This window comes from Triticum aestivum, chromosome 2B, assembly GCF_018294505.1.
Source record: "Triticum aestivum cultivar Chinese Spring chromosome 2B, IWGSC CS RefSeq v2.1, whole genome shotgun sequence".
NCBI lineage: Eukaryota > Viridiplantae > Streptophyta > Magnoliopsida > Poales > Poaceae > Triticum > Triticum aestivum.
The window spans coordinates 19,302,677-19,328,138 of record NC_057798.1 but is presented as its reverse complement, the minus strand read 5'-3'; the positions used below and the strand labels follow the sequence as shown (position 1 = coordinate 19,328,138).

General features: G+C 43.4%; 1 protein-coding gene and 1 pseudogene across 11 annotated transcripts; one reads left to right on the top strand and one right to left on the bottom strand.

Annotated features, from left to right (window-relative positions):
• Positions 1 to 10,053: 10,053 nt before the first annotated feature.
• Positions 10,054 to 15,262, top strand: LOC123043158 (putative serine/threonine-protein kinase-like protein CCR3). 11 transcript variants are annotated; one of them, XR_006419054.1, is made up of 7 exons: positions 10,055 to 10,317; positions 10,614 to 11,158; positions 11,244 to 12,458; positions 12,560 to 12,617; positions 12,979 to 13,121; positions 13,259 to 13,329; positions 14,691 to 15,262. XR_006419054.1 is itself a non-coding variant. In XM_044465516.1 (5 exons), exons 2-4 carry the CDS (start codon positions 10,685 to 10,687, stop codon positions 12,587 to 12,589), a joined length of 1,719 nt encoding a protein of 572 aa, XP_044321451.1. In that variant the 5' UTR covers positions 10,054 to 10,317; positions 10,614 to 10,684; the 3' UTR covers positions 12,590 to 12,617; positions 14,691 to 15,262. The 11 variants fall into 11 exon arrangements, 1 of the variants encoding a protein (XP_044321451.1); XR_006419056.1 differs by having other exon boundaries at positions 12,560 to 12,639; XR_006419055.1 differs by lacking the exon at positions 13,259 to 13,329.
• Positions 15,263 to 15,411: 149 nt separating this feature from the next.
• LOC123038787 (uncharacterized) lies at positions 15,412 to 25,002 on the bottom strand (annotated as a pseudogene).
• Positions 25,003 to 25,462: the final 460 nt, after the last annotated feature.

The following is a 25,462-nucleotide window of genomic DNA, read 5'->3' as shown; positions in this document are numbered from 1 at the left end:
ACAAAACCAACAAGTCCATCTCTACCTTTCCTAAACTATAAATAAGCATTAGAAGTACCTCACAGGTATCTGAAAATCCACTGAACTGCATTCCAATGCTCTTTTTCCAGGATTAGATATGTATCTACAGACAATACTCACCGCATATGATAAATCAGGATGAGAACAAACCATGGCATACATGAGTGAACCAATTGCACTCGAATAGTGAACTCTAGATATGTACTCAATATCGGCATCCGGCTTAGGACATAAAGCTGATGATAATTTAAATTGTGCAGCTAATGGAGTAAATACTGGCTTGGCATTATGAATATTAAAACGATGAAGAACTTTATCAATATATCCCTTCTGACTTAGATATACTTTTCCAGACGGTCTATCTCTGGATATTTCCATGCCAAGCATTTTCTTTGCTGCACCCAAATCCTTCATCTCAAATTCATTACTCAATTGCTTCTTTAGTTCATTAATCTCTGACATGCTCTTAGCAACAATTAACATATCATCAACATAAAGGAGTAAATAAATAGTTGATTCTTTGACAGTTTTCAAATAAACACAACTATCGTAATTAGCCCTTTTGAAACCTTGAGATAGCACAAAGGTGTCAAATCTTTTGTACCACAGTCTAGGGTATTGCTTCAATCCATAAAGAGATTTCTTTAACTTATAGACAAGCTTTTCTTTTTCAGGAATAACAAAACCTTCAGGTTGTTCCATATAAATATCCACTTCTAATTCTCCATGTAAGAATGTAGTTTTAACATCCAATTGTTCAAACTCAAAATCATGCATGACAAAAATACTGATTAAAGTGCGAATAGAGCTATGCTTCACAACAGGAGAAAAGACTTCGTCATAGTCAATGCCTAGAAACTGCCTGTAACCTTTATCAACTAACCTTGTTTTATATCTTGTCTCATCATTAGGAGAAACATCAAGTCAAGCACCGACGGCCCAATCCTTGCGTGCTGCTTCATCTCGATCGACGCGTGGAGCTACAACTATGTCACATCTACAAGTACTACTTCTCCACGCTCTAGGTCATTGCATAAGGAACTAGTACTACTAATACTAGTAATTGATTCGCACGATGATCGAGAAAGCTGCATCTCAAGTGAAGCTTACCTGATTGGCTAGTACTAGTCTGTACTTTCATCGTTGATTGCTACATCTACTTGTCATCTACCAGGAGCTATCTGTTTTAGTTTTTTGCTCTGCATATTAAATTTTGTCAAGAAATTTCTCTACCGGCTTGTACTACTTTGTGTACATAGATTCATCTACTCATGGCTACCCTGAAGTACGATCTTCCGTTGCTGGACCATGACACAAGGTTTACTCTATGGCAAGTCAAGATGCGGACGTTGTTGGCACAAGCCGACTGTGATGAAGCACTGGATAGTTTTGGGAAGAATAGAATTCATGATTGGACTGATGAGGAGAAAAGAAGAGACCGTAAGGCTTTGTCACAAATTCAACTCCATTTGATTCTACTACTGCTGGTGGTTCCGTTTTGGGTTTTGGCAATTCATCATGCAAGAAGATAGAAGGCATAGGTTCCGTTCGAATCAAGATGTTTGATGACACAATCAGAACTTTGACAAATGTTTGGTATATTCCAAAGATGAAGAGAAATCTTATTTATATGAGTGCCCTTGATGCAAAAGGGTACAAATATTCAGGTGGAAGGTGGAGATAGTGTTTTGAAAGTCATCAAAGGTTCCCTTATTGTGACGAAAGGTGACTTAAGTTCGACCAATGGTCTTTGTTACCTTCGATGTTCTACCATTTCATGTAACGTTACTCTAGTTATTTCAAAGAATTCTGATCGTGATGCTGCTAACCTTTGGCATATGCGTCCTTGACATATGAGTGAACTTGGTTTGGCAGAGTTAAATAAGAGAGGCCTTCCTGATACGTCTCCAACATATCTATAATTTTTGATTGTTCCATGCTATTATATTACCCCTTTTGGATGTTTATGGGCTTTATTCTACACATTTATATCATTTTTTGGACTAACCTACTAACCGGAGGCCCAGTCCATATTGCTAACTTTTTTGTCTATTTCAGTATTTCGAAGAAAAGGAATATCAAACGGAGTCCAAACGGAACGGGAGCGTTCTTTTTGGAACAAATCTGATCCGGAGAGCCTGGAGTGCAAGTCAAGAAATCTATGAGGGCCCCACGAGATAGGAGGGCGCCCCCCCTAGGGGCGCGCCCCCCTGTCTTGTGGGCCCCTCGGGCGTCCACCGACGTACTTCTTTCTCCTATATATATCCACGGACTCCGAAAACATCCAGGAGCACCACGAAACACAATTTCCACCGCCGTAACCTTCTGTATCCGCGAGCTTCCATCTTGGAGCCTTCGTCGACACTCTGCCAGAGGTGGAATCGATCACGGAGGGCTTCTACATCAACACCATAGCCTCTCCGATGAGTTGTGAGTAGTTTACCACAGACCTACGGGTCCATAGTTATTAGCTAGATGATTTCTTCTCTCTTTTTGGATCTCAATACAATGTGCTCCCCCTCTCTTGTGGAGATCTATTCGATGTAATCTCTTTTTGCGGTGTGTTTGTCGAGATCCGATGAATTGTGGGTTTATGATCAAGTTTATCTATGAATAATATTGGAATCTTCTCTGAATTCTTTTATGTATGATTGAGTTATCTTTACAAGTCTCTTTGAATTATCAGTTTGGTTTGGCCTACTAGATTGATCTTTCTTGCCATGGGAGAAGTGTTTAGCTTTGGGTTCAATCTTGCGGTGATCTTACCCTGTGACAGAAAGGGTTACAAGACACGTATTGTATTGTTGCCATCGAGGATAAAAAGATGGGGTTTATATCATATTGCATGAGTTTATCCCTCTACATCATGTCATCTTGCTTAATGCGTTGCTCCCTTCTTATGAACTTAATACTCTAGATGCATGCTGGATAGCGGTCGATGTGTGGAGTAATAGTAGTAGATGCAGGCAAGAGTCGGTCTAGTTGTTATGGACGTGATGCCTATATACATGATCATGCCTAGATAACGTCATAATTATTCGCTTTTCTATCAATTGCTTGACAGTAATTTGTTCACCCACCGTAATACTTATGCTCTCGAGAGAAGCCTCTAGTGAAACCTATGGCCCCCGGGTCTATCTTTTATCATATTTGCTTTCAATCTACTTTTATTTGCATCTTTACTTTTCTGCATCTATATTATAAAATACCAAAAATATATTCATCTTATCATACTTTCTCTATCAGATCTCACTTTCTTAAGTGACCGTGAAGGGATTGACAACCCCTTTATTGCGTTGGTTGCGAGTTCTCAGTTTGTTTGTGTAGGTGCGTGGGACTTTTGAGGAGCCGCCTACTGGATTGATAGCTTGGTTCTCAAAACTGAGGGAAATACTTATGCTATACTTTGCTGCATCACCCTCTCCTCTTCGGGGAAAACCAACGCTAGCTCAAGACGTAGCAAGAAGGATTTCTAGCGCCGTTGCCGGGGAGGTCTTCGCTCAAGTCAAGACATACCAAGTACCCATCACAAACCCATCTCCCTCGCATTTACATTATTTGCCTCTCGTTTTTCTCTCCCCCACTTCACCCTTGCCGTTTTATCCGCCCTCTCTTTCCCAATCTCCTCCTCTCTGTTTCGCTAGCGTTTTTGTTTGCTTGTGTCTCCATGTGGCTTCTATGTGCTTGCATCTTTGCTTGCTAAAAATCTATTGATATGGATCCACTTAAAGTGTTCTACTTGGATCATCTTTGATCCTTATGCTCTCGCGCTGAAACCCCAACTAGCCTAGTTGATGGGAAATCTTTAGATGAGCATGCTCATTTTGTGCGTCATCGTTTGTCTGAAAAAGGGAAGGTCTTATCGTATCATATAAATAGTTTGCTATGCTATGCTTGGAATCTTTGTGAAATTTGTGATTTTACTTGTTGCTCTAAGAACCCTAAAAAACACCTTCCCTACTTATGTGAGTTCAATGATAATGAAATCTTATCTTCTTATGCTAAGGGTGTTTATAGTTACTATGATATCGAACAAATTGAAGAATTTGTCGTTTTTAAGGGTGCTCATGAAGTTGCTTCTTTGATTTAAAAGTATGATTTTACTCTCAACAAGTCTGAAAATTCCATCATACTTAAATATTGCAATGAAAACTTTGCTCATAATGTCTATGTCCAAGAATTTATTGAAAGAATGACCGTTGCTTTGGAAGAAAATAGTGATATGCATGAATCTATAGATAATGATGATTCTGATGATTTGATTGAAATATCCCTTGATGAACATGATGCTTGCTATTCTTGTGGCCATGATGCCAATATTTATGAAGATGAATTTGCTATAGTTCCTTATGTTAAACATGAGATCGTTGCTATTGCACCCATACTTGGTAGTTCCTTTGATGAAAAGCTTGATTGCAATGATTTTACTATAAATTATCTTGATGTCAATTGTGCTAACAATATGCAAAACCCTAAGCTTGGGGATGCTAGTTTTGCTATGTTTACTACTTGTTGCAATAATCATGATTGGGGTGATTCTTCTTATGTTCTTGAAAATTTATTTGAGACCTTGATGAATATGAGATCAATAATAATGTTTGCAATAATATTGAAAGTGGGTTTGGAAGAGTGTCAACTTTAGATCCCACATATTTGGATAGTGTTCAATCTTATGAAGTTTTTGATAAAAGTGGGTTTGGAGAGGTCATGACTTTAGTTAATGATAATCCCACTGTTTTGGAAGAGTGTCAACTTTGCATGCATGTGGATCGTGTTGAGAATATGTTATGTGATAGCTATTTTGTTGAATTTTCTTATGATCCTACATGTAATTATTATGAGAGAGGAAAATATGGTCGTAGAAATTTTTATCTTATTAAATTACCTCTCGTCGTGTTGAGATTGCTATCGTCTCTTTCTTCTTCCTTGCAAATGCTAGTTCTTGCTTGCCTTGCAAATTTGTTTGCTTATAATATGCCTATGCATAGGAAGTATGTTAGACTTAGATGTGTTTGTCACATGTTTTACGATGCTCTCTTTATGCTTCAATTCTTGTCTTTCAAGTGGGCATCATTGAGATCTCAAGGCCTAGCTAGGGGCGTTAAACGATAGCGCTAGTTGGGAGGCAACCCAATTTTTCTTTATGTTCTTTGTTTTTGCTCCTGTTTAGGAATAAATCTTGCATCTACTCTCTGTTTAGATGTGTTTTTATCTTTTAATTAGTGTTTGTGCCAAGTAGAACCTATAGGATAAGCTATGATGATAGTTGATTTGATTCTGCTGAAAAACAGAAACTTTGCGCTCACGAGAAAAAATTCAATAAATCACAGAAACATGATTTTGCATTGATTCTTTTTGCTACTGATGAATGGACAAATTGTCCAGTACTTCCTATTTTGGTAGGACTTTTAGAGTTCCAGAAGTTTGCGTTAGTTACAGATTGCTACAGACTGTTCTGTTTTTGTCAGATTCTGTTTTTCGTGTGTTGTTTGCTTATTTCAATGCATCTATGGCTAATAAATTAGTTTGTAAACCATAAGGAAGTTGGAATACAGTAGGTTTAACACCAAAATAAATAAATAATTAGTTCATTGCAGTACCTTATGTGGTGGTTTTGTTTTCTTTCACTAACGGAGCTTATAAGATTTCCTGTTGAGTTTTGTGTTGTGAAGTTTTCAAGTTTTGGGTAAAGCCTTTATGGACTATGGAATAAAGGATGGCAAGAGACTAAGCTTGGGGATTCCCATGGCACCCCAAGATATTCAAGAGTAGCCAAAAGCCTAAGCTTGGGGATGCTCCAGGAAGGCATCCCCTCTTTCGTTTTTGTTCATTGGTAACTTTAGTTGGAGCTATATTTTTATTCGCCACATGATATGTGTTTTGCTTGGAGCGTCGTGTATTATATTAGTCTTTGCTTGTTCGTTTACCACAATCATCCTTGCTGTAACACACCTTTTGGGAGAAGCCTATTTGATTAGAATTTGCTAGAATACTCTATGTGCTTCACTTATATCTTTTGAGCTTGATAGTTTTTGCTCTAGTGCTTCACTTATATCTTTTAGAGCACGGCGGTGGTGTCTTAATTTTGAAGAAATTGCTAGTCTCTCATGCTTCACTTATATCTTTTTGAGAGTCTTTTAGAACAACATGATATTTGCTTTTGTTACAAAGTTGGTCCTAGAATTATGAGCATCCAAGTTGGGTATAATAAAAACTATCATAAGAAGTGAATTGGATGCTATGATCAACTTGATACTTGATAATTGTTTTGAGATATGGAGGTAGTAATATTAAAGTCATGCTACTTGGGTGATTATGAAGAATGCTTGTGTTGAAGTTTGTGATTCCCGTAGCATGCACGTATGGTGAACCGCTTTGTGATGAAGTTGGAGCACAATTTTATTTATTGATTGTCTTCCTTATGAGTGGTAGTCGGGGACGAGCGATGGTCTTTTCCTACCAATCTATCCCCCAAGGAGCATGCGCGTAGTGCTTTGATTTTTGATGACTTCTAAATTTTTGCAACAAGTATATGAGTTCTTTTGATTAATGTTGAGTCCATGGATTATACGCACCCTTTCACCCTTCCACCATTGCTAGCCTCTCTTGTGCCGCACAATTCTCGCCGGTACCATATACCCACCATACTCCTTCCTCAAAACAGCCACCATACCTACCTATTATGGCATTTCCATAGCCATTCCGAGATATATTGCCATGCAACTTTCCATCGTTCCGTTCATATGACACACATTACTTTTGTCATATTGCTCTTTGCATGATCATGTAGTTGACATCGTATTTGTGGCAAGGCCACCTTCACAATTTTCATACATGTTGCTCTTGAGTCATTGCATATCCCGGTACACCGCCGGAGGCATTCATACAGAGTCATATTTTGTTCTAGCTTTGAGTTGTAAATCCATAAAAGTGTGATGATCTTCATTATTAGAGCATTGTCCTCGTGAGGAAAGGATGATGAAGACTATGATTCCCCCACAAGTCGGGATGAGACTTCGTACTTTACAAAAAGAAAAAAAAAGAGGAAAAAAAAGAGAAAGGCCAAAAAAAGAGAAGGTCAAAGAAAAAAAAAGAAGAGAAAAGGAAAAAGAAAAGAAAAGAAAAGAAAAAAAATGAGAGAAAAAGAGAGAAGGGACAATGCTACTATCTCTTTTTCCACACTTGTGCTTCAAAATAGCACAATGATCTTCATGATAGAGAGTCTCATATGTTGTTACTTTCATATACTAGTGAGAATTTTTCATTATAGAACTTGGCTTGTATATTCCAATGATGGGCTTCCACAAAAGTGCCCTAGGTCTTCGTGAGCAAGCAAGTTGGATGCACACCCACTTAGTTTCTTTTGTTGAGCTTTCATATATTTATAGCTCTAGTGCATCCGTTGCATGGCAATCCCTACTCACTCACATTGATATCTATTAATGGGCATCTCCATAGTCCGTTGATACGCCTAGTTGATGTGAGACTATCTTCTCCTTTTGTCTTCTCCACAACCACCATTTTATTCCACATATAGTGCTATGTCCATGGCTCACGCTCATGTATTGCGTGAAAATTGAAAGAGTTTGATATTATTAAAGTATGAAACAATTGCTTGGCTCGTCATCGGGGTTGTGCATGATTAAATACTTTTTGTGATGAAGATAGAGCATAGCCAGACTATATGATTTTGTAGGGATAACTTTCTTTAGCCATGTTATTTTGAGAAGACATGATTACCTTGACTATTATGCTTGAAGTATTACTATTTCTTATGTCTTTATGAACTTCTATTTTGTATTATTTGGATCTGAACATTCATGCCACAATGAAAGAAAATTACATTATGAATTATGCTAGGTAGCATTCCACATCAAAAATTCTCTTTTTATCATTTACCTACTCGAGGACGAGCAGGAATTAAGCTTGGGGATGCTTGATACGTCTCCAACGTATCTATAATTTTTTATTGTTCCATGCTATTATATTACCCCTTTTGGATGTTTATGGGCTTTATTCTACACATTTATATCATTTTTGGGACTAACCTACTAACCAGAGGCCCAGTCCATATTGCTGTTTTTTTTGCCTATTTCAGTATTTCGAAGAAAAGGAATATCAAACGGAGTCCAAACGGATCGGGAGCGTTATTTTTGGAACAAATCTGATCCGGAGAGCCTGGAGTGCAGGTCAAGAAATCTCCGAGGGCCCCACGAGATAGGAGGGCGCCCCCCTAGGGGCGGGCCCCCTGTCTCGTGGGCCCCTCGGGCGTCCACCGACGTACTTCTTTCTCCTATATATATCCACGGACCCCGAAAACATCCAGGAGCACCACGAAACACAATTTCCACCGCCGTAACCTTCTGTATCCGTGAGATTCCATCTTGGAGCCTTCGCCGGCACTCTGCCGGAGGGGGAATCGATCACAGAGGGCTTCTACATCAACACCATAGCCTCTCCGATGAGTTGTGAGTAGTTTACCACAGACCTATGGGTCCATAGTTATTAGCTATGGTTTCTTCTCTCTTTTTGGATCTCAATACAATGTTCTCCCCCTCTCTTGTGGAGATCTATTCGATGTAATCTCTTTTTGCGGTGTGTTTGACGAGATCCGATGAATTGTGGGTTTATGATCAAGTTTATCTATGAATAATATTGGAATCTTCTCTGAATTCTTTTATGTATGATTGAGTTATCTTTACAAGTCTCTTCAAATTATCAGTTTGGTTTGGCCTACTAGATTGATCTTTCTTGCCATGGGGAAGTGTTTAGCTTTGGGTTGAATCTTGCGGTGATCTTACCCAGTGACATAAAGGGTTACAAGACACGTATTGTATTGTTGCCATCGAGGATAAAAAGATGGGGTTTATATCATATTGCATGAGTTTATCTCTCTACATCATGTCATCTTGCTTAATGCGTTGCTCCGTTCTTATGAACTTAATACTCTAGATGCATGCTGGATAGCGGTCGATGTGTGGAGTAATAGTAGTAGATGCAGGCAGGAGTCGGTCTACTTGTTATGGACGTGATGCCTATATACATGATCGTGCCTAGATAACGTCATAATTATTCGCTTTTCTATCAATTGCTTGACAGTAATTTGTTCACCCACCGTAATACTTATGCTCCCGAGAGAAGCCTCTAGTGAAACCTATGGCCCCGGGTCTATCTCTTATCATATTTGCTTTCAATCTACTTTTATTTGCATCTTTACTTTTCTGCATCTATATTATAAAATACCAAAAATATATTGATCTTATCATATTTTCTCTATCAGATCTCACTTTCGTAAGTGACCGTGAAGGGATTGACAACCCCTTTATTGCATTGGTTGCGAGTTCTCAGTTTGTTTGTGTAGGTGCGTGAGACTTTTGAGGAGCCTCCTACTGGATTGATACCTTGGTTCTTAAAACTGAGGGAAATACTTACGCTACACTTTGGTGCATCACCCTCTCCTCTTCGGGGAAAACCAACGCTAGCTCAGGCACGTAGCACTTCCTGATGGATATGAACCTGATAAATTGAAATTTTGTGAGCATTGTATCTTCGGCAAGCACAAGAGAGTGAAGTTCAACGCTTCGACTCATGCAACCAAAGGTATTCTGATAATGTTCATTATGATTTATGGGGACCATCTCGCAGAAAGTCACTAGGTGGTGCTAGTTACATGCCGACTATTATTGATGATTATTCGAGAAAAGTTTGGCCTTATTTATTAAAGCATAAATATGAAGCATTCTCAGCATTTAAGGAGTGAAAGATTAAGATTGAAATACAAACCGAAAAGAAGGTAAAAATACTTTGCACTGATAATGGTATGTAATTATGTTATAAGAAATTTAAGAATTATGGCAATTTTAGTTGTAAAAATCATGTCGGAGTGTTCATGTCATAGGTGTGACCCTTATCATATCATTTGAGATAGAGAAAGGCTTATCATTTTGGATGGCAATTACAGAGGCAGTAGAAATTTTGGATAAGGCAAAAAAGAGGCCTTGGGATGACTGATGAAGTGATGATGGTGCGCTCCGGCAGCCGCGTGACCGTGGTCGGTCGGTCACCGGTATCCGCGTCCGCGTGGGAGCCTCCCTCCCGGGGAGTTTCCGGGAAGCCGCCGTCGCGCCCTCCCTCAGGGGAGTTTCCGGGAAGCCGCTGCCGCTGCCCCGCAAACCGCGACCACAAAGCTGCTTGCTTGACCCACCGAGACCAACTGACGGACGCTACCTCACCTCCTCACTCTCGCGGGCGACGTGTGGCGGCGGCTGGCGAACGAGAGCGGCGGCGGCGGCAGAGGTCAGTCTCCGATCCCCTCTCTTCTCCCCGGCCTTCCCCGCTCTCTCTCCTCTCGAATCTCCTATGTCGCGGCGGCCCGGCGGATTTTGGGACCGCGGGTGGCTCGGCGAATTTGGGGTCACGGCGGTCCGGTGGATTTCGGGGGGCGCGGCTGTTCCGCGGATTTGGGGGCGCGAACGACGGGCCGGATTTTAGGGGCGCTGCGGTGGCGCGGATCTGAGGGGAGGCAGCTGCGTGAGGAGGCAGAGAGGCAGAGGGGCTGTGTACTGTACTGATCTGTTCCGTCTCCGTTGCAGAAGTTTCAGGGCAACAGGGAGCAGAAACCAGGAGCCATCCATTCGAGTCTCGATCGTGTGTGGAGACTGCCATGGCGCTGTGGACTGGCCTGGGTCAGGCGGCCACGGTGGCACAGCTGGTCGGCGCGGACGTCGGCGGCCTCATCTCCATGATCGTGCAGGCCGCGATGACGGCTCGTCAGAACAGGAGTGAGTGTGAGCAACTTGCTCGTCGTGTCCTCATGATCGCGCAGCTGCTGCCGCACGTGCAGGAGCCAGAGGCGGCGCAGCCGCTGGCCGGGCTGGGCGACATGCTCCGGGACGCCCACGAGCTCGTCGTGTCGTGCCAAGGGAGGAGCGCGGCGTATCAGTTCATCATGGCTGGCAGGACGGCTGAAAGGTTCAGGGAGGTGCAGAGCAAGATAGACTCGTACCTCATCCTCTTCCCTGTGATCAGCCACATCGGCATAACACGCCGCCTCGAACGAATCTACAACATACTTGTTCAGGATGGCTCCACCAGAGATGAACCGTCGCATCCACTTCCACAGTCGTCCCAGCTGCAGGTATGTACAATAAATACAAATTGAAATTGAGAAGATGATACAGAAATTGAGAAGTACTAACTCCTCATTGGTGGTGTCTTTTCAGGAATCTTTTGTGATGGCTCAGGATGCACTACCACATGGAACCCAGGAATTTACGTTGGCAGAGATCGTGGCCGCCACTAATAACTTTGCCTTTGACACCAAGATCGGTCATTGCAGCTCTGGAAGTGTGTACAGGGGCAGGCTTCATGATGGACGAGAGGTGGCTGTCAAGTGCAAAAGGAGCTCCTTATTAGACAAGTGGTATTCTCAATCCTTAGAGGACGAGTACCAAAAGGAGCTCGATATTCTCTCACGTCTTCGACACAGACATATCATCCGCCTCCTTGGATCGTATGTGACCGTGAGCAAGGAGAAGCGCCAGCTAACCACCCCGCAAAAGAAAAAGAAGGGCATACTAACCATAAGCAGGCAAAGAAAAGAGCCTACAGAGCCGGAGGGGTTGTTTTTCACAAGAGAAGAGCCAGAGGGGCATGTACTCGTGTACGAGTACATGGAGAACGGCACACTCTTCAACCACCTCCACTCTGGTCAGGCTGGTTCCTCCATGCTGTCGCCAGTGACGGTGTCCTGGAAGATGCGCATCAATGTCCTCCTTGGCGTGTCACACGCCATCGAGCACTTACACTGTCATGCCAACCCGCCGATCATCCACCGGGACATCAAGTCAGCTAACATCCTTTTTGACGCCAGTTGGGTGCCTCGTTTGTCAGACTTTGGCTCCTCGGTTGTATGGGACATGGCAACTCAGGAGGAGGGGATGGAGGTCCCAGTTATAGGCACATTTGGGTACCTCGCCCCTGAGTACGCCATATATGGTCTTCTGAAGCCGGCGAGCGACGTGTACAGCCTGGGCGTGGTGATGCTCGAGGTTCTGACAGGGAAAAGTGCATATTCTCAATTGAAGGATGATGGGACAGGTGGACCTTTGACAGACTTCGCACTCCCCATCATTGAAGTCGGTAATATTGAGGAGTTGTTGGACAGGCGACCTGTACCGGAGCCAACGCCTTGGCAGCTGCAGGTGATGAAACGGGTGGCGCAGATTGCATGGTGCTGCGGGAAGTTGGATGCGAAGGACCGGCCGGCCATATCAGACATTGTTGCCAACCTCGAGATGGCGTATGAGTTAATCTGCAGAGACGAGCACGGTTCAGTTGACGAGCCATGTTTGTGGCCCTTCGTCGAACAAGTTGACCTGCCATCGGACTCGCCACACTCCAGGAGCTCGTCATCGGCAGGCTACCATTCCGAGCTGGTACGCTACAAACTAATAATTGAACTCTGTTCACATAAATTTAACCATGTTCATACGGTGATGAAGGGGGCTCACTACTCACTTTGTGGTCTCTTAATTAGGAATCTGAGGTGTTGGAGGAGGGGCGTTGACAACAATCGTTGAAGGCGTCCTCAGAAGGTGGTTCTCTTAATACACTGATGTAGGTGCATCATAACGCTTGTTGTTGCTGGCAGTTTAGGAAGAGCTTGGGATGGACCCGCCCCAGTGTATTTTCAGTTTGCTTCCTCACCACCCACCCTACTATGTTTTCCCCAGCAGTTTATTAGGAAAGGAACACACCCGCTTGATGGTCACCACCTCACTTTGTTTTTTTAGCCTTGAGTTGCACAAGGTCACAGTAGTCCCACTTTGTTTGTGTAGCTTCTCTTTCAAAGCCATTCATAGTGTATCCCTGCAAAAAAAAAAAAAACATTCATAGTGTAGACCCCATCCTATATATCCTCGTTTCATTTTTGAATGTCGATATTTTTTATTAAAGCTGGACATGAAGGACCAGCCGGCCGTATCAGACATGGTTGCCAACCTCGAGATGGCATACGAATTGATAATCAGCAGGGAGGAGCCTGGTTCAGTTGACGAGTTACTCACCACATGTCATCAACAGGCTCCCAGTCCGATCCGGTACGCCACAAACTGATTGAATTCTATTCACGTTAATGCATTCAATCATGTTCATACACTGCCTGAGGTGTTGGAGGAGGGGCGTTGGGACCGATCTTTGACGGCGTCATTTGAAACGGTGCACTACACTGGAGCAGGCTCCACAACAGGTCACAGGTGACCGTCATCTGCGTCAATCACCCGATGAGCATCCCATTACTGCGTATAGGTAATGCCCACTTTTGGTAAATCTACGGGCGCTTGTTAGCTCGGGTGGTTTATGACGGGATCGATCCCACCATAGTCTGCTTCTTCACAACCAACCCTACTTTTATTTTCCCAGCGACTTCTTAGGATCTGCATTTTTACAGCGGCTTCTTAGACCCTTTTAGACGGTCTGCATTTTTGCCTTTAATTATGTCCCGGAAGGATCAGATCCTGCTTTGTTTCTTCCCCTGGTTTGTTAAAGAAACACATTGGGTTGATAATCACCATTGTAATTTGTTTGTTTTAGCCCGTTTCTTGTGGTAATTACTCTGTTTCTAGCCTCTGTCTCTTTTTGGTAATTACTTTCCCTTTTCTTAATCATGGATTTCGCATGTCATGAGCACAGCACAACAGGCCCACTTTGTTTGTATAGTTTCTCTTTCAAAGTCATTCATGTGGTAGGCCCCATCCTAGATCCTTGGTATTTCGTTATATTCATCATGGGAAGTCGGGATTTTAGATTAAACTTTGATTTGGATCTAGTATAAATTTAGTGTGTGTGATGGTATAGCTATGTCGCTGTAAGGTAGTGTGGCCGTAGTTTAGAAGCCTGATATAGAGTGTACTCTGTATGGATTGAAGTTGGCTGGGCAGTTTGTAGAGCTGCAGTTTTGTATGCCGAAAGCCTGAAACCTCAGAAACTGTAATAAGCAGGTGGTATCGGCAGGTCGATTGGCACAGTTGGGCGTGGCTGAAAGCCTGGAGTAGAGTTCCCCTTGAACTGTTTTTGGATCTGCTTATTTTGTCAATTTGAAATTAATTGAATTGGGGGACTGATGCTCCTTTAATCGAACTATAGAAGATTCAAAACCGTGCTGGTGTGAGAAGAAATGAGTAAACGATCATAGCACATCATGATGATAAGCTACAATGTGTGCCTGTGGTGGAGGACCCACATTTAAGGTTGTGATCCGATCTTGTCGGCGCTAGAGCCGCAGGGGCAGGAACCAGGCGATGCGTCCAGGATGGAAGAGAGGGAAACGACAGGCTTGTGAGCCTTTGAACAAAGCACTTTGGGATCATGCGATGGGAAATAAACCAGGTCTCAGTTACAGGATTTATCTCCCTAATGACTTCGTGGCCATTTCTTGGGATCAACCGGGGCCTAAGTTGAAATCTGAATTTTTGGAGATTTTTGGTGCTGTAGTGTGGTCCATTTGTATTTGAGAGGAAAATTAGTTCTTGGGCGTTCCATGCGATCTTTAAAATAATTGCTATCAAGTGTTCTTGGGCGCCGCCATTTACATTAACGATTGCTACCCTGTTCATACACTGATCAAGGGTGCTGACTACTCATTTTTGGTATCTTTCTTTATTGTTTAGGAATCGAAGGCGTCCCAAAGGACGGTGCACAATACTTGACAAGCTTCACAACGAGTGACGGTTTGCTTCTTCACCGCCCACCCTACTTTGTTGTTCCCACCGGTTTCTTATGAAAGGAATGCATGGGGTTGATGGTCAGCACCCTACTTTGTTTCTTATCCCTGTTCTTTTCAATTATTTTTTCTATTTATCCTGGGGTTGCCATGGGCACAACATGACTGCTCTGTTTCGTAACCATTTATAGGGTAAGAGGCCCTGTCCTAGATTTTTTTTATTTTGTTTTATTTTTGGAAAGCCAGGACTGGAGTAGTATAAAATTGGTACATTCAGTGTGGAACTAACCTGGAAAAGATGGCTGATGCGGTTGATGAAGTAGCAATGCGGCTGATGCCATCTAACTCAAGGTTTTTTCTTTTGACTTGAATTCAAGATTTTTTTTATAGTACAATCATGTAAAACAGATACCAAAGAGATTAGGAAAACGAGTGTGCACAAAAATGGTGTATCATTGTTCCACGAATATTTCCACTATCTTACAACACAGCCATCTTTCAGATGGGCCTTTCTACCAATGAAGTAAACATGTTTAATTTCTAGAAGATTTTTCCAACATGCAGAATCAGATAATTTAAATGGCTTGCCTTTTATATGCACAATTGGCTGCTTTGCTTGGCCTTCTGCATTTTACCTGCTGATTTTGCGGCACCCACTTTGGCCCATCTCACCACCAACCGGTCTGGTTGTAGTGGCAGTGGTACCTCTTCAAACTGGGTACACTTGTGTTTTCCGCAAGCCGCTTCCGCAAGCCCTCCACGAAGGCGTCGTCCTCATAGCGTTTGTTGTGCAGCATGAATTCCTTGAGGTTTGTGAGATATTTTAGCCCAGTAAACAACCCAGTGTTTCTCTCGTAAGGTGGGGCAGAAAACAGCAGCACCTCAAGCTTAGGGGCTGCTCCATCTTCGAACTTCACCTCTCGTAGCTTTCCTATGCCAAGCTTCCATTGTCCTTGAGACCACAAACTCAGTTCCAACACCTGCAGACTCGGGAATGCACCAGGGGAAAAATTGAAGGAGACAAAAATACTGCTGAATGAATCCTGCAATAGGTGTAAGTTGGTCAGGTTCGGTATCCCCCCAAGGAATTGTATGGCCTCATCGTGCTCCCATATCATGGTGCTCCGTAGCTCCAACTTTCCAAGGTTTTGATGCCCCTCAATCCAATTTGGCAATTTATTCAGGTTGCCGTATAGCTTGAGGCTCCGAAGATTTCCGGGAGCTGAAGACACTTCATCAAAGCAGCCGGCTAAACCTGGATTCCCCTCTGACCGTACAAGCAAGGATTCCAAACATTCCATTTCGGTAATAGCTGAGAAGAATTTCACGCAATTGCTCTTGTTGAGACCAGTCACCCTTAATTTACGCAGCTCGGTAAGATATTGCAGGTCTTCAAGAATGGTGTCCGCCCCATCAATATTCACAACACCCAACGTGTGGAGGGCCTTCAGTTGCCGTATTCCTCTTGGAAACTTGACACCATGAGATTTTAGCCTAAAAAAGAAGATAGGCAACCCATGAAAACCATCTTGCATAAATACCCATGAGAACCTCGCTACAAGAAGCAGTTGGCCGAATCCCATGATAAGCAGCAACCATACGAGGCCCCACAGTACAAAATAGAGACAAGCATTTAAAACTCGGATCAACTGCCTGTTCACGTAGTAGCAGCATCTATGGCCGAAGAACAATCTTTCAAAGACCTGGAGGCATAAGTGGAAATAAACGGAACCATGTTCCCATATTGCACAAATCCAATTTCTTTTTCTCCCATCCTCAATATCTGGCACGAAACCCACACGCAGGTACTGTAACTTCCGAAGCTTGACAATTGTTCTTGGCAGGCTGATTATCTCCGTATCTCTGATATCCAGCGTCTGCAGGAACTTAAGGTTACCCAATGAATTTGGAAGACGTAAAATACCATCACATCTTCGTAGAGAGAGGTAGCTCAGAAGAAAAAGCTGACAAATTTGATGGAGATCATGATCAGTTATACCCTCTGTGTCTTCAAGATCCAGCACTCGGAGGAATCTCATCTTATCAGAAATGAAAAATGGTATCTTAAGCGTGATAAATCCAGTGCACACTCAAAAGCATCCTGATCCCGTCTCCAGCTACTGCTTACAGCAAGGTGACGAATTTTACCTTCGGTGTTTATGTTGCAGCTTCCCTCCAGTGTAGTGACAAGGTTTTCTTCCACTGCCTTTGAGATCCCAATTTCACGTATCAGATCATGAACTTGCAAAAAGACAATCCTTCTAGTCCTACGGGTTGCCCCTTTTGATGGTTGAACCATGGTCCTCTTGATAAGCTGTGTGATATAGCCGGTCCCAATTTCCTCTGCAGTCATGCCCCGTATCCCCCTTGAGTAACCCTCTGCTATCCACCGTCTAACCAATCGTTTCCATCTGATGTCTTGGTCTTCAGAAAATATTGACAAATACAAGAAGCAGGGCTTGAGAACATACGGTAAACCTTTGTAGCTCGAGGTGAGAACTGTCTTGATCATCCCAAGCTCTGGATTGACCTCGAGCTCGGCACTAATGTGTTTGTTCAAATTCCTCCACTCTATTGCTGTTTTAGGTTTGCTTGACAAGAAGCTGCCTACGGTGGATATGGCAAGAGGAAGGCCACCACACTTCTTCAGTATAAGATTCTCTTGCTCAATCATATCTGGACTATAACTGCAATTATCTCTCTCCATAGTATCCTTGAATACCTGTTATCCATACAATTCAAAACTCATTCAGATCATATCCCCATAATGATAGTTACTTTGAATTTTGCTACTTAGGAAACTAGCCCAATGGAACGTATTTTGGGGTCAATAGTCATGATGTACCCAAAAGCACCATATTATGGAGCACATATCTCACTTGTGCTGCTGTGAGGTAGCTGATAATTTTTATGTGATTTAAATTAGTACTCCCTCCGTTCCAAAATAGATGACTCAATTTTGTACAAAGTTAGTATAAAGTGGGATCATCTATTTTGGAACGGAAGGAGTATATGATAGTTGGCTTTTCGTTGATACTACATGTAGAGTTACAAAGATTTAACTGGTGTGGTCCAAATTAGGAATTAATAGATAAATATTATAGTAATGTTTAACTATAATTTATGGGATTGATATATTGTAAAATAAGTATTCATCAAATCAATGGTCAGGTGATGTTATGTGAGAGTAAGGTTCAACAAATCAATGGTCAAATGATTAAATATAATATTTTTCTATAAGCAACCATAAATATTTATGTCAATTAAAATATCATCCAGATGATAAACATATTTGTCATGTTTTCTGGAGTCATGGTGTTCCCCAAACAGAAAATTAATCAGCATATGTATCATTTGTGCATGATATTAACTCTCGACATTGCTTGTAATTAGTATCAGATGCCAATGTTGCCAATATATATCGTACTTGTTAATGATTTTGATTACTTCTAGGAATGAGTATAATCTTGAAAATAAGATGTGAAGACTTGAGAGCAAGGGTTTGGTAAATAATTATGAACTTTTTGTATTATTTTCTTACTGCACTTTAATTGATGATAGCCACTAAATTATAGACTCAACTACAAAATATTTTCCTTAATGCCGACTAATGTTTTGACTCGAATGTATATGGAAGAGGTAAATCTAATGTGGACCTCGATCCATAGACTATATGTATGCATACATGGAAAATATATAGTCTTAACAGGGTAGTGGAAACAACTTATTTACGCCAATCCGGCACAAATTATGTCTAGTTGTCTACACAATCGCATTGTAGCCCATAAGCAATTAGCATGTATTTTTTGTACATCAACCTACCCTTTAGCTTCAGAGTCCCGGAGTGATTTCCATGATTAACGAACCCCGGGGTGCGTTTACAAGTTGGTCATCAACACTCGCTGTTTTTGTCGATTCTGACCCGTTTCATGGACTATTACTCACTGTTTTGGGCTCCCAAAGCGATTTCCATGATTGACGAACCCCGGGGTGCGTTTATGTGTCGTTAATCAATAATCCTAAGTTTTTTCGATTTTAGGCTCTTTCATGGACTATTAGTCACCATTTTGGAGTTCCAAAGCGATTTCAATGGTTGTCGGACCCCAAAGCGTGCTTACGTATTGGTCGTCAAGACTCGAAGTTTGAGCCCATTCTGGCCCGTTTCATGGACTATTTCTTATTTTTGGGGTCCCGAAGTGATTTCCACGATTGACAAACCCCGGGGTGCGTTTACGTGTCGGTCATTAACACTCACAATCTTAGCCGATCCTGGTCCGTTTCATGCACTATTACTCACAGTTTTGGGGTCCTAGAGCGATTTCCATGATTGACGAGTCCCAGGGTGCGTTTACGTGTCCGTCATCAACACTCACAGTTTTGGCCAATTCTGACCCGTTTCGTGGACTATTACTCACCATTTGAGGTCCTGAAGTGATTTCCATAATTGTTGAACCTCAAGGTGCGCTTATGTGTCTGTCATTATCACTCACAGTTTTGACCGATTCTGGCCGTTTCATGGACTATTACTCACTGTTTTGGGTACTGGAGTGATTTCCACGATTAACAAACCCCGGGGGTGCGTTTACAAGTTGGTCATCAACACTCGCGGTTTTTGTCGATTCTGACCCGTTTCGTGGACTATTACTCACCGTTTTGGGCTCCCAAAGAGATTTCCATGATTGACGAACCCCGGGGTGCGTTTATGTGCCGTTAATCAATAATCCTAGGTTTTTTCGATTCTGGGCTCTTTCATGGACTATTAGTCACCGTTTTGGGGGTCCCATAGCGATTTAGTGTTGGTCGTCAAGACTCGAAGTGTGGGCCGATACTGGCCCGTTTCTTGGACTATTTCTCATTTTTGGGGTCCTGAAGAGATTTCCATGATTGGCAAACCCCGTGGTGCGTTTACGTGTTGGTCATCAACACTCACAATTTTGGCCGATCCTGGTCCGTTTCATGCACTATTACTCACCGTTTTGGGGTCCCAGAGTTGTTGAACCCCAAGTTGTTGAATATGGACGACGTCGTATATGACATATCATCGACATCTTCATCCATGTCGATGGCCTCTTTAGAGGCGTAGTCCAGGATGTCGGTTAAATCCTCGACTGTAGCGACTAGATGGGTTGCGGGTGGGACGAAAATTTCCGTGCCCTCGGATTTACATCTGATTTAGTCGTTAACCGAGGTTTGTCCGTCCAAGATTACAAGAATCTAGATTCGGCCCAGCATCGTCTCATTTAAAGCGAAGAGGTCGGCCTCGCCCATCTTTTGATAGTGGGCGACGCTCACCCGGAGTTTGGCCGAGGTATTGCATGACGCAACCTCGGGGTTTTCGTCGGGGAGGCTCGACGCCTGAACCAGTAAGGTGATTCTCGGATCCGAGCTAGAAGCCAGTTCTAGGGGACATATCTCATCATGGGCCCGCTTTGATATCCGTGGGATTCTTGGGCCGATCTGTACCCAACCCGAGAAAGTAAGCTTGTCGTGTGAATCTTTGGCATATTCGAGATTGCCAAACTGGATGGCTTGGACTACGGGGAGATTCTCTACTTGGCCAAGAAGGCTAGCTGAGTCGGCGTGCAACACGATGCTGGCGATGGTGAAGAGCTGGCCAGGGACACAGATATCCCCGCAACCAATGTTGCCATCGTTTCAAAGTTTCGTCATCGAGCTCTTGCAAACCCACAGCGGGACTTGCATGGGATACCAATGTTGGTGCTGAAACTGGCATGTCTCATGTTAGGGGTCCCAAGCTTGGTCATTGGAGCTATATGGTAATAGGAGAAAGTAGGGACATGATGTTTACCTAGGTTCAGGCCATCTCGAGGAGGTAAAACCCTACGTCATGCTTCTGATATATTGTTTGTGATGGGGTACAGAGTACAATATGTTCTACCTCGAGATGGTATGAAGGAGTTCTAAGCTCTAAACCTCCTAGTTGTGTTTCTACAAACTAAACCCCACGACTTATATAGGCATCGGCGGTATCTAGGGTTTACACATGGATGGTTTTTTTAGAATGAAGGCTCAAGAAGAGCCCGGCTTTGAATTAACAAAGCCATCAACCGGCCAGGAATACAAGAAACAAGAACACCACACCACATCGGCCAAAAGATACAAGGGGGCTGCAAGAACAGCTTACAACGCTACTCCACCAACCAGGAAACAGAAGATGAACTATGAAGAACTGCTAGTTGAGGATAAGCCCCACTACAACAAGGCACCAATATGGCTACAAGTGCAGCCTCGAGGAGCACCGGCAAGGAATCGGACACAGGGAGGAAACCAGCAGATGAGATGATCCAAACACTTGCCCTCTCTAACATCGAAAGGGATCCCTTCCCCTCGCCTAGGCTCGAAGGCGCCGCACCGTCGAATGAAGAGACGCTCACCCGAGAGCTTGAGCAAAGGTTGGTCTCGAGACTGGGCCCGCCACGGAGCACGACCACAGGTCGGAGCACACACAACAGCAACACCGCAGACACCGAAGGCGGCCAATCGTAGAGGGTAAGCCGCCGGAAGAGTTGCCGGAGTGAAGGAGCTACCGAGCCACAGGGACTCGATGGACACCAGCCGCCCACCTACCAGCTGCTGCACGCAACCCCAAAGCGCCAATCTTCCCTAGGCGGCGCCTCCAAGAAGGGCACGACGCATCTGGCGCCGCCGCCGCCCATCCAAAAGGGATTCGAGCTTTCGCCCGGGAGCCTTGGCCGGGGTGTGGAGAGGGGCCCACAACGGCGACTCCAGGGAGTAGAACGACGCCAAAAGGCGCCGCCGCCGCCGTGCTGGAGAAGACCAAACAGGGGTTTCCCCCGGGCTCGACCCACACCACCAGTTTGGGGTGCACCCCGCCGGCACCGGATCCAGCGGCCATAGGCCCCAAATCGACCAAGCTAGCGGAGGCAGAGAGCATGTTGGGTGATGATGAATTTAAAGAATGCTTGTGTTGAAGCTTGTGATTCCCGTAGCATGCACGTATGGTGAACCGCTTTGTGATGAAGTTGGAGCACAATTTTATTTATTGATTGTCTTCCTTATGAGTGGCGGTCGGGGACGAGCGATGGTCTTTTCCTACCAATGTATCTCCCTAGGAGCATGCACGTAGTACTTTGGTTTTTGATGACTTCTAAATTTTTGCAACAAGTATATGAGTTCTTTTGATTAATGTTGAGTCCATGGATTATACGCACTCTTTCACCGGTACCATACACCCACCATTTACCTTCCTCAAAACAGCCACCATACCTACCTATTATGGCATTTCCATAGCCATTTCGAGATATATTGCCATGCAACTTTCCATCGTTCCGTTCATATGACACACATTACTTTTGCCATATTACCTTTTGCATGATCATGTAGTTGACATTGTATTTGTGGCAAGGCCACCTTCATAATTTTCATACATGTCGCTCTTGATTCATTGCATATCCCGGTACACCGCCGGAGACATTCATATAGAGTCATATCTTGTTCTAGCTTCGAGTTGTAAATCCATAAAAGTGTGATGATCTTCATTATTAGAGCATTGTCCTAGTGAGGAAAGGATGATGAAGACTATGATTCCCCCACAAGTCGGGATGAGACTTCGGACTTTAAAAAAAAGAAAAAAAGAAAAAGGCCAAAAAGAAAAAAAAGAAGGCCAAAGAAATAAAGAAAAAAAGGGGAAAGAAAAAATAAAATGAGAGAAAAGAGAGAAGGGACAATGCTACTATCTCTTTTTCCACACTTGTGCTTCAAAATAGCACCATGATCTTCATATTAGAGAGTCTCATATGTTGTCACTTTCATATACTAGTGGGAATTTTTTATTATAGAACTTGGCTTGTATATTCCAATGATGGACTTCCTCAAAAGTGCCCTAGGTCTTCATGAGCGAGCAAGTTGGATGCACCCCACTTAGTTTTTTTTATTGAGCTTTCATATATTTATAGCTCTAGTGCATTTGTTGCATGGCAATCCCTTCTCACTCACATTGATATCTATTAATGGGCATCTCCATAGCCCGTTGATATGCCTAGTTGATGTGAGATTATCTTCTCCTTTTTGTCTTCTCCACAACCACCATTCTATTCCACATATAGTGCTATGTCCAGGGCTCATGCTCATGTATTGTTTGAAAGTTGAAAAAGTTTGAGATTATTAAAGTATGAAACAATTGCTTGGCTTGTCATCGGGGTTGTGCATGATTAAATAATTTGTGTGATGAAGATAGAGCATAACCAGACTATATGATTTTGCAGGGATAACTTTCTTTAGCCATGTTATTTTGAGAAGACATGATTAGTTTGATTAGTATGCTTGAAGTATTACTATTTCTTATGTCAATATGAACTTTTATTTTTTATTCATTTGGATCTGAACATTCATGCCACAATAAAGAAAATTACATTGAGAAATATGCTAGGTAGCATTCCACATCAAAAATTTCTTTTTTATCATTTACCTACTCGAGGACGAGCATGAATTAAGCTTGGGGATGCTTGATACATCTCCAACGTATCTATAATTTTTGATTGTTCCATGCTATTATATTACCCCTTTTGGATGTTTATGGGCTTTATTTTACACATTTATATCATTTTTGGGACTAACCTACTAACCGGAGGCCTAGCCCATATTATTGCTGCTTTTTTGCCTATTTCAGTATTTCGAAGAAAAGGAATATCAGCTATTTTTGGAACAAATCTGATCTGGAGAGCCTGGAGTGCAAGTCAAGAAAGCTCCGAGGGCCCCACAACATAGGAGGGCGCGCCCCCCGTAGGGCGCGCCCCCTGTCTCGTGGGCCCCTCGGGCGGCCACCGACGTACTTCTTCCTCCTATATATACCTACATACCCCGAAAACATCCAAGAGCACCACGAAACACAATTTCCACCGCCGCAACCTTCTGTATCCGCGAGATCCCATCTTGGAGCCCTTGCCGGCACTCTGCCGGAGGGGGAAGGAACCACGGAGGGCCTCTACATCAACATCCTTGCCCCTCTGATGAGTTGTGAGTAGTTTACCACAGACCTACGGGTCCATAGTTATTAGCTAGATGGCTTCTTCTCTCTTTTTGGATCTCAATATAATGTTTTCCTCCTCTCTTGTGGAGACTATTCGATGTAAACTCTTTTTGCGGTGTGTTTGTCGAGATCCGATGAATTGTGGGTTTATGATCAAGTTTATCTATGAATAATATTTGAATCTTCTCTAAATTTTTTTATGTATGATTAAGTTATCTTTGCAAGTCTCTTCGAATTATCAGTTTGGTTTGACCTACAAGATTGATCTTTCTTGCCATGGGAGAAGTGCTTAGCTTTGGGTTTAATCTTGCGGTGTTCTTACCCAGTGACAAAAAGGGTTGCAAGACACGTATTGTATTGTTGCCATCGAGGATAACAAGATGGGGTTTATATCATATAGCATGTGTTTATTCCTCTACATCATGTCATCTTGCTTAATGTGTTACTCTGTTCTTATGAACTTAATACTCTAGATGCAGGCAGGAGTCGGTCGATGTGTGGAGTAATAGTAGTAGATGCAGGCAGGAGTCGGTCTACTTGTTATGGACGTGATGCCTATATACATGATAATGCCTAGATAATCTCATAACTATGCGCTTTTCTATCAATTGCTCGACAGTAATTTGTTCACCCACCGTAATACTTATGCTATCTTGAGAGAAGCCTCTAGTGAAACCTATGGCCCCCGGGTCTATCTCTTATCATATTTGCTTTCAATCTATTTTATTTATATCTTTATTTTTTGCATCTATCTTATAAAATACCAAAAATATATTTATCTTATCATACTATCTTTATTAGATCTCACTTTTGCAAGTGGCCGTGAAGGGATTGACAACCCCTTTATTGTGTTGGTTGCGAGTTGTCAGTTTGTTTGTGTAGGTGCGTAGGACTTTTGAGGAGCCTCCTACTGGATTGATACCTTGGTTCTCAAAACTGAGGGAAATACTTACACTACACTTTGCTGCATCACCTTCTCCTCTTCGAGGAAAACCAACGCTAGCTCAAGACGTAGCAGCATCATGGTGGAGGACGACAAGGCCCATCTCGACGACCCGCTTGGTACGCCCTGCCCTCCCTCAACCTCCGTTAGTTTGCTTACCCTACCTCCCTCGTCTAACGGACCCGTTTCTCCACTCTCACGACCAGCTGGGGACGAGGGTGACCACGAGATCGTCGCTCATCGCCTCTGGGCCTGCGACAAGCGCGAGGCTGACCTAACCCAGACCCTGCGCCACAGCCGCCGCATTGCTAGAATCGAGGCCCTGCCTTCATCGACATGCCGACCAAGGCCATCAGGGCTAAGGCCAAGAAGTTCGACCTCTCCTCTGCGTCCCGCGGGCTCGCCTCGGCCATCAACGCCGCCGGTCTTGATGATGCTGCGTCCACCCCCTCTGTCAACGCTGGTGCACTGGCCCACATTGCTGTTCAATGTGGCGCAACAGCAGAGGACGTCCGTGAGATCTCTGCGGTGACCACACCGGAGCCATGAATTGCAGCTCCAATCTCCCTGGCTGGTCACCAACATGCATGCATCCCCCCTCATTTCAGCAACTAGAGGATCTGCCCCTCGCTAGCTTTTTTGCGTTGCCGACCTGTGGCAGCAGTCAAGGGTGCATGTGCCGTTCCCATGCGTAGTTTGTGCTAGCTCCTCTAGTCTCCCCCTTATTTTCCCTGTAACCTCCCACTCTCCCATGTTTATTTTCAAT

Coding starts and splice junctions, on each gene's coding strand:
- LOC123043158 (XM_044465516.1), top strand. CDS start 10,685: ATGGCGCTGTGGACTGGCCTGGGTCAGGCGGCCACGGTGGCACAGCTG. Junction 11,159..11,243: donor CACAGTCGTCCCAGCTGCAG/GTATGTACAATA, acceptor GTGTCTTTTCAG/GAATCTTTTGTGATGGCTCA. Junction 12,459..12,559: donor CAGGCTACCATTCCGAGCTG/GTACGCTACAAA, acceptor TCTCTTAATTAG/GAATCTGAGGTGTTGGAGGA.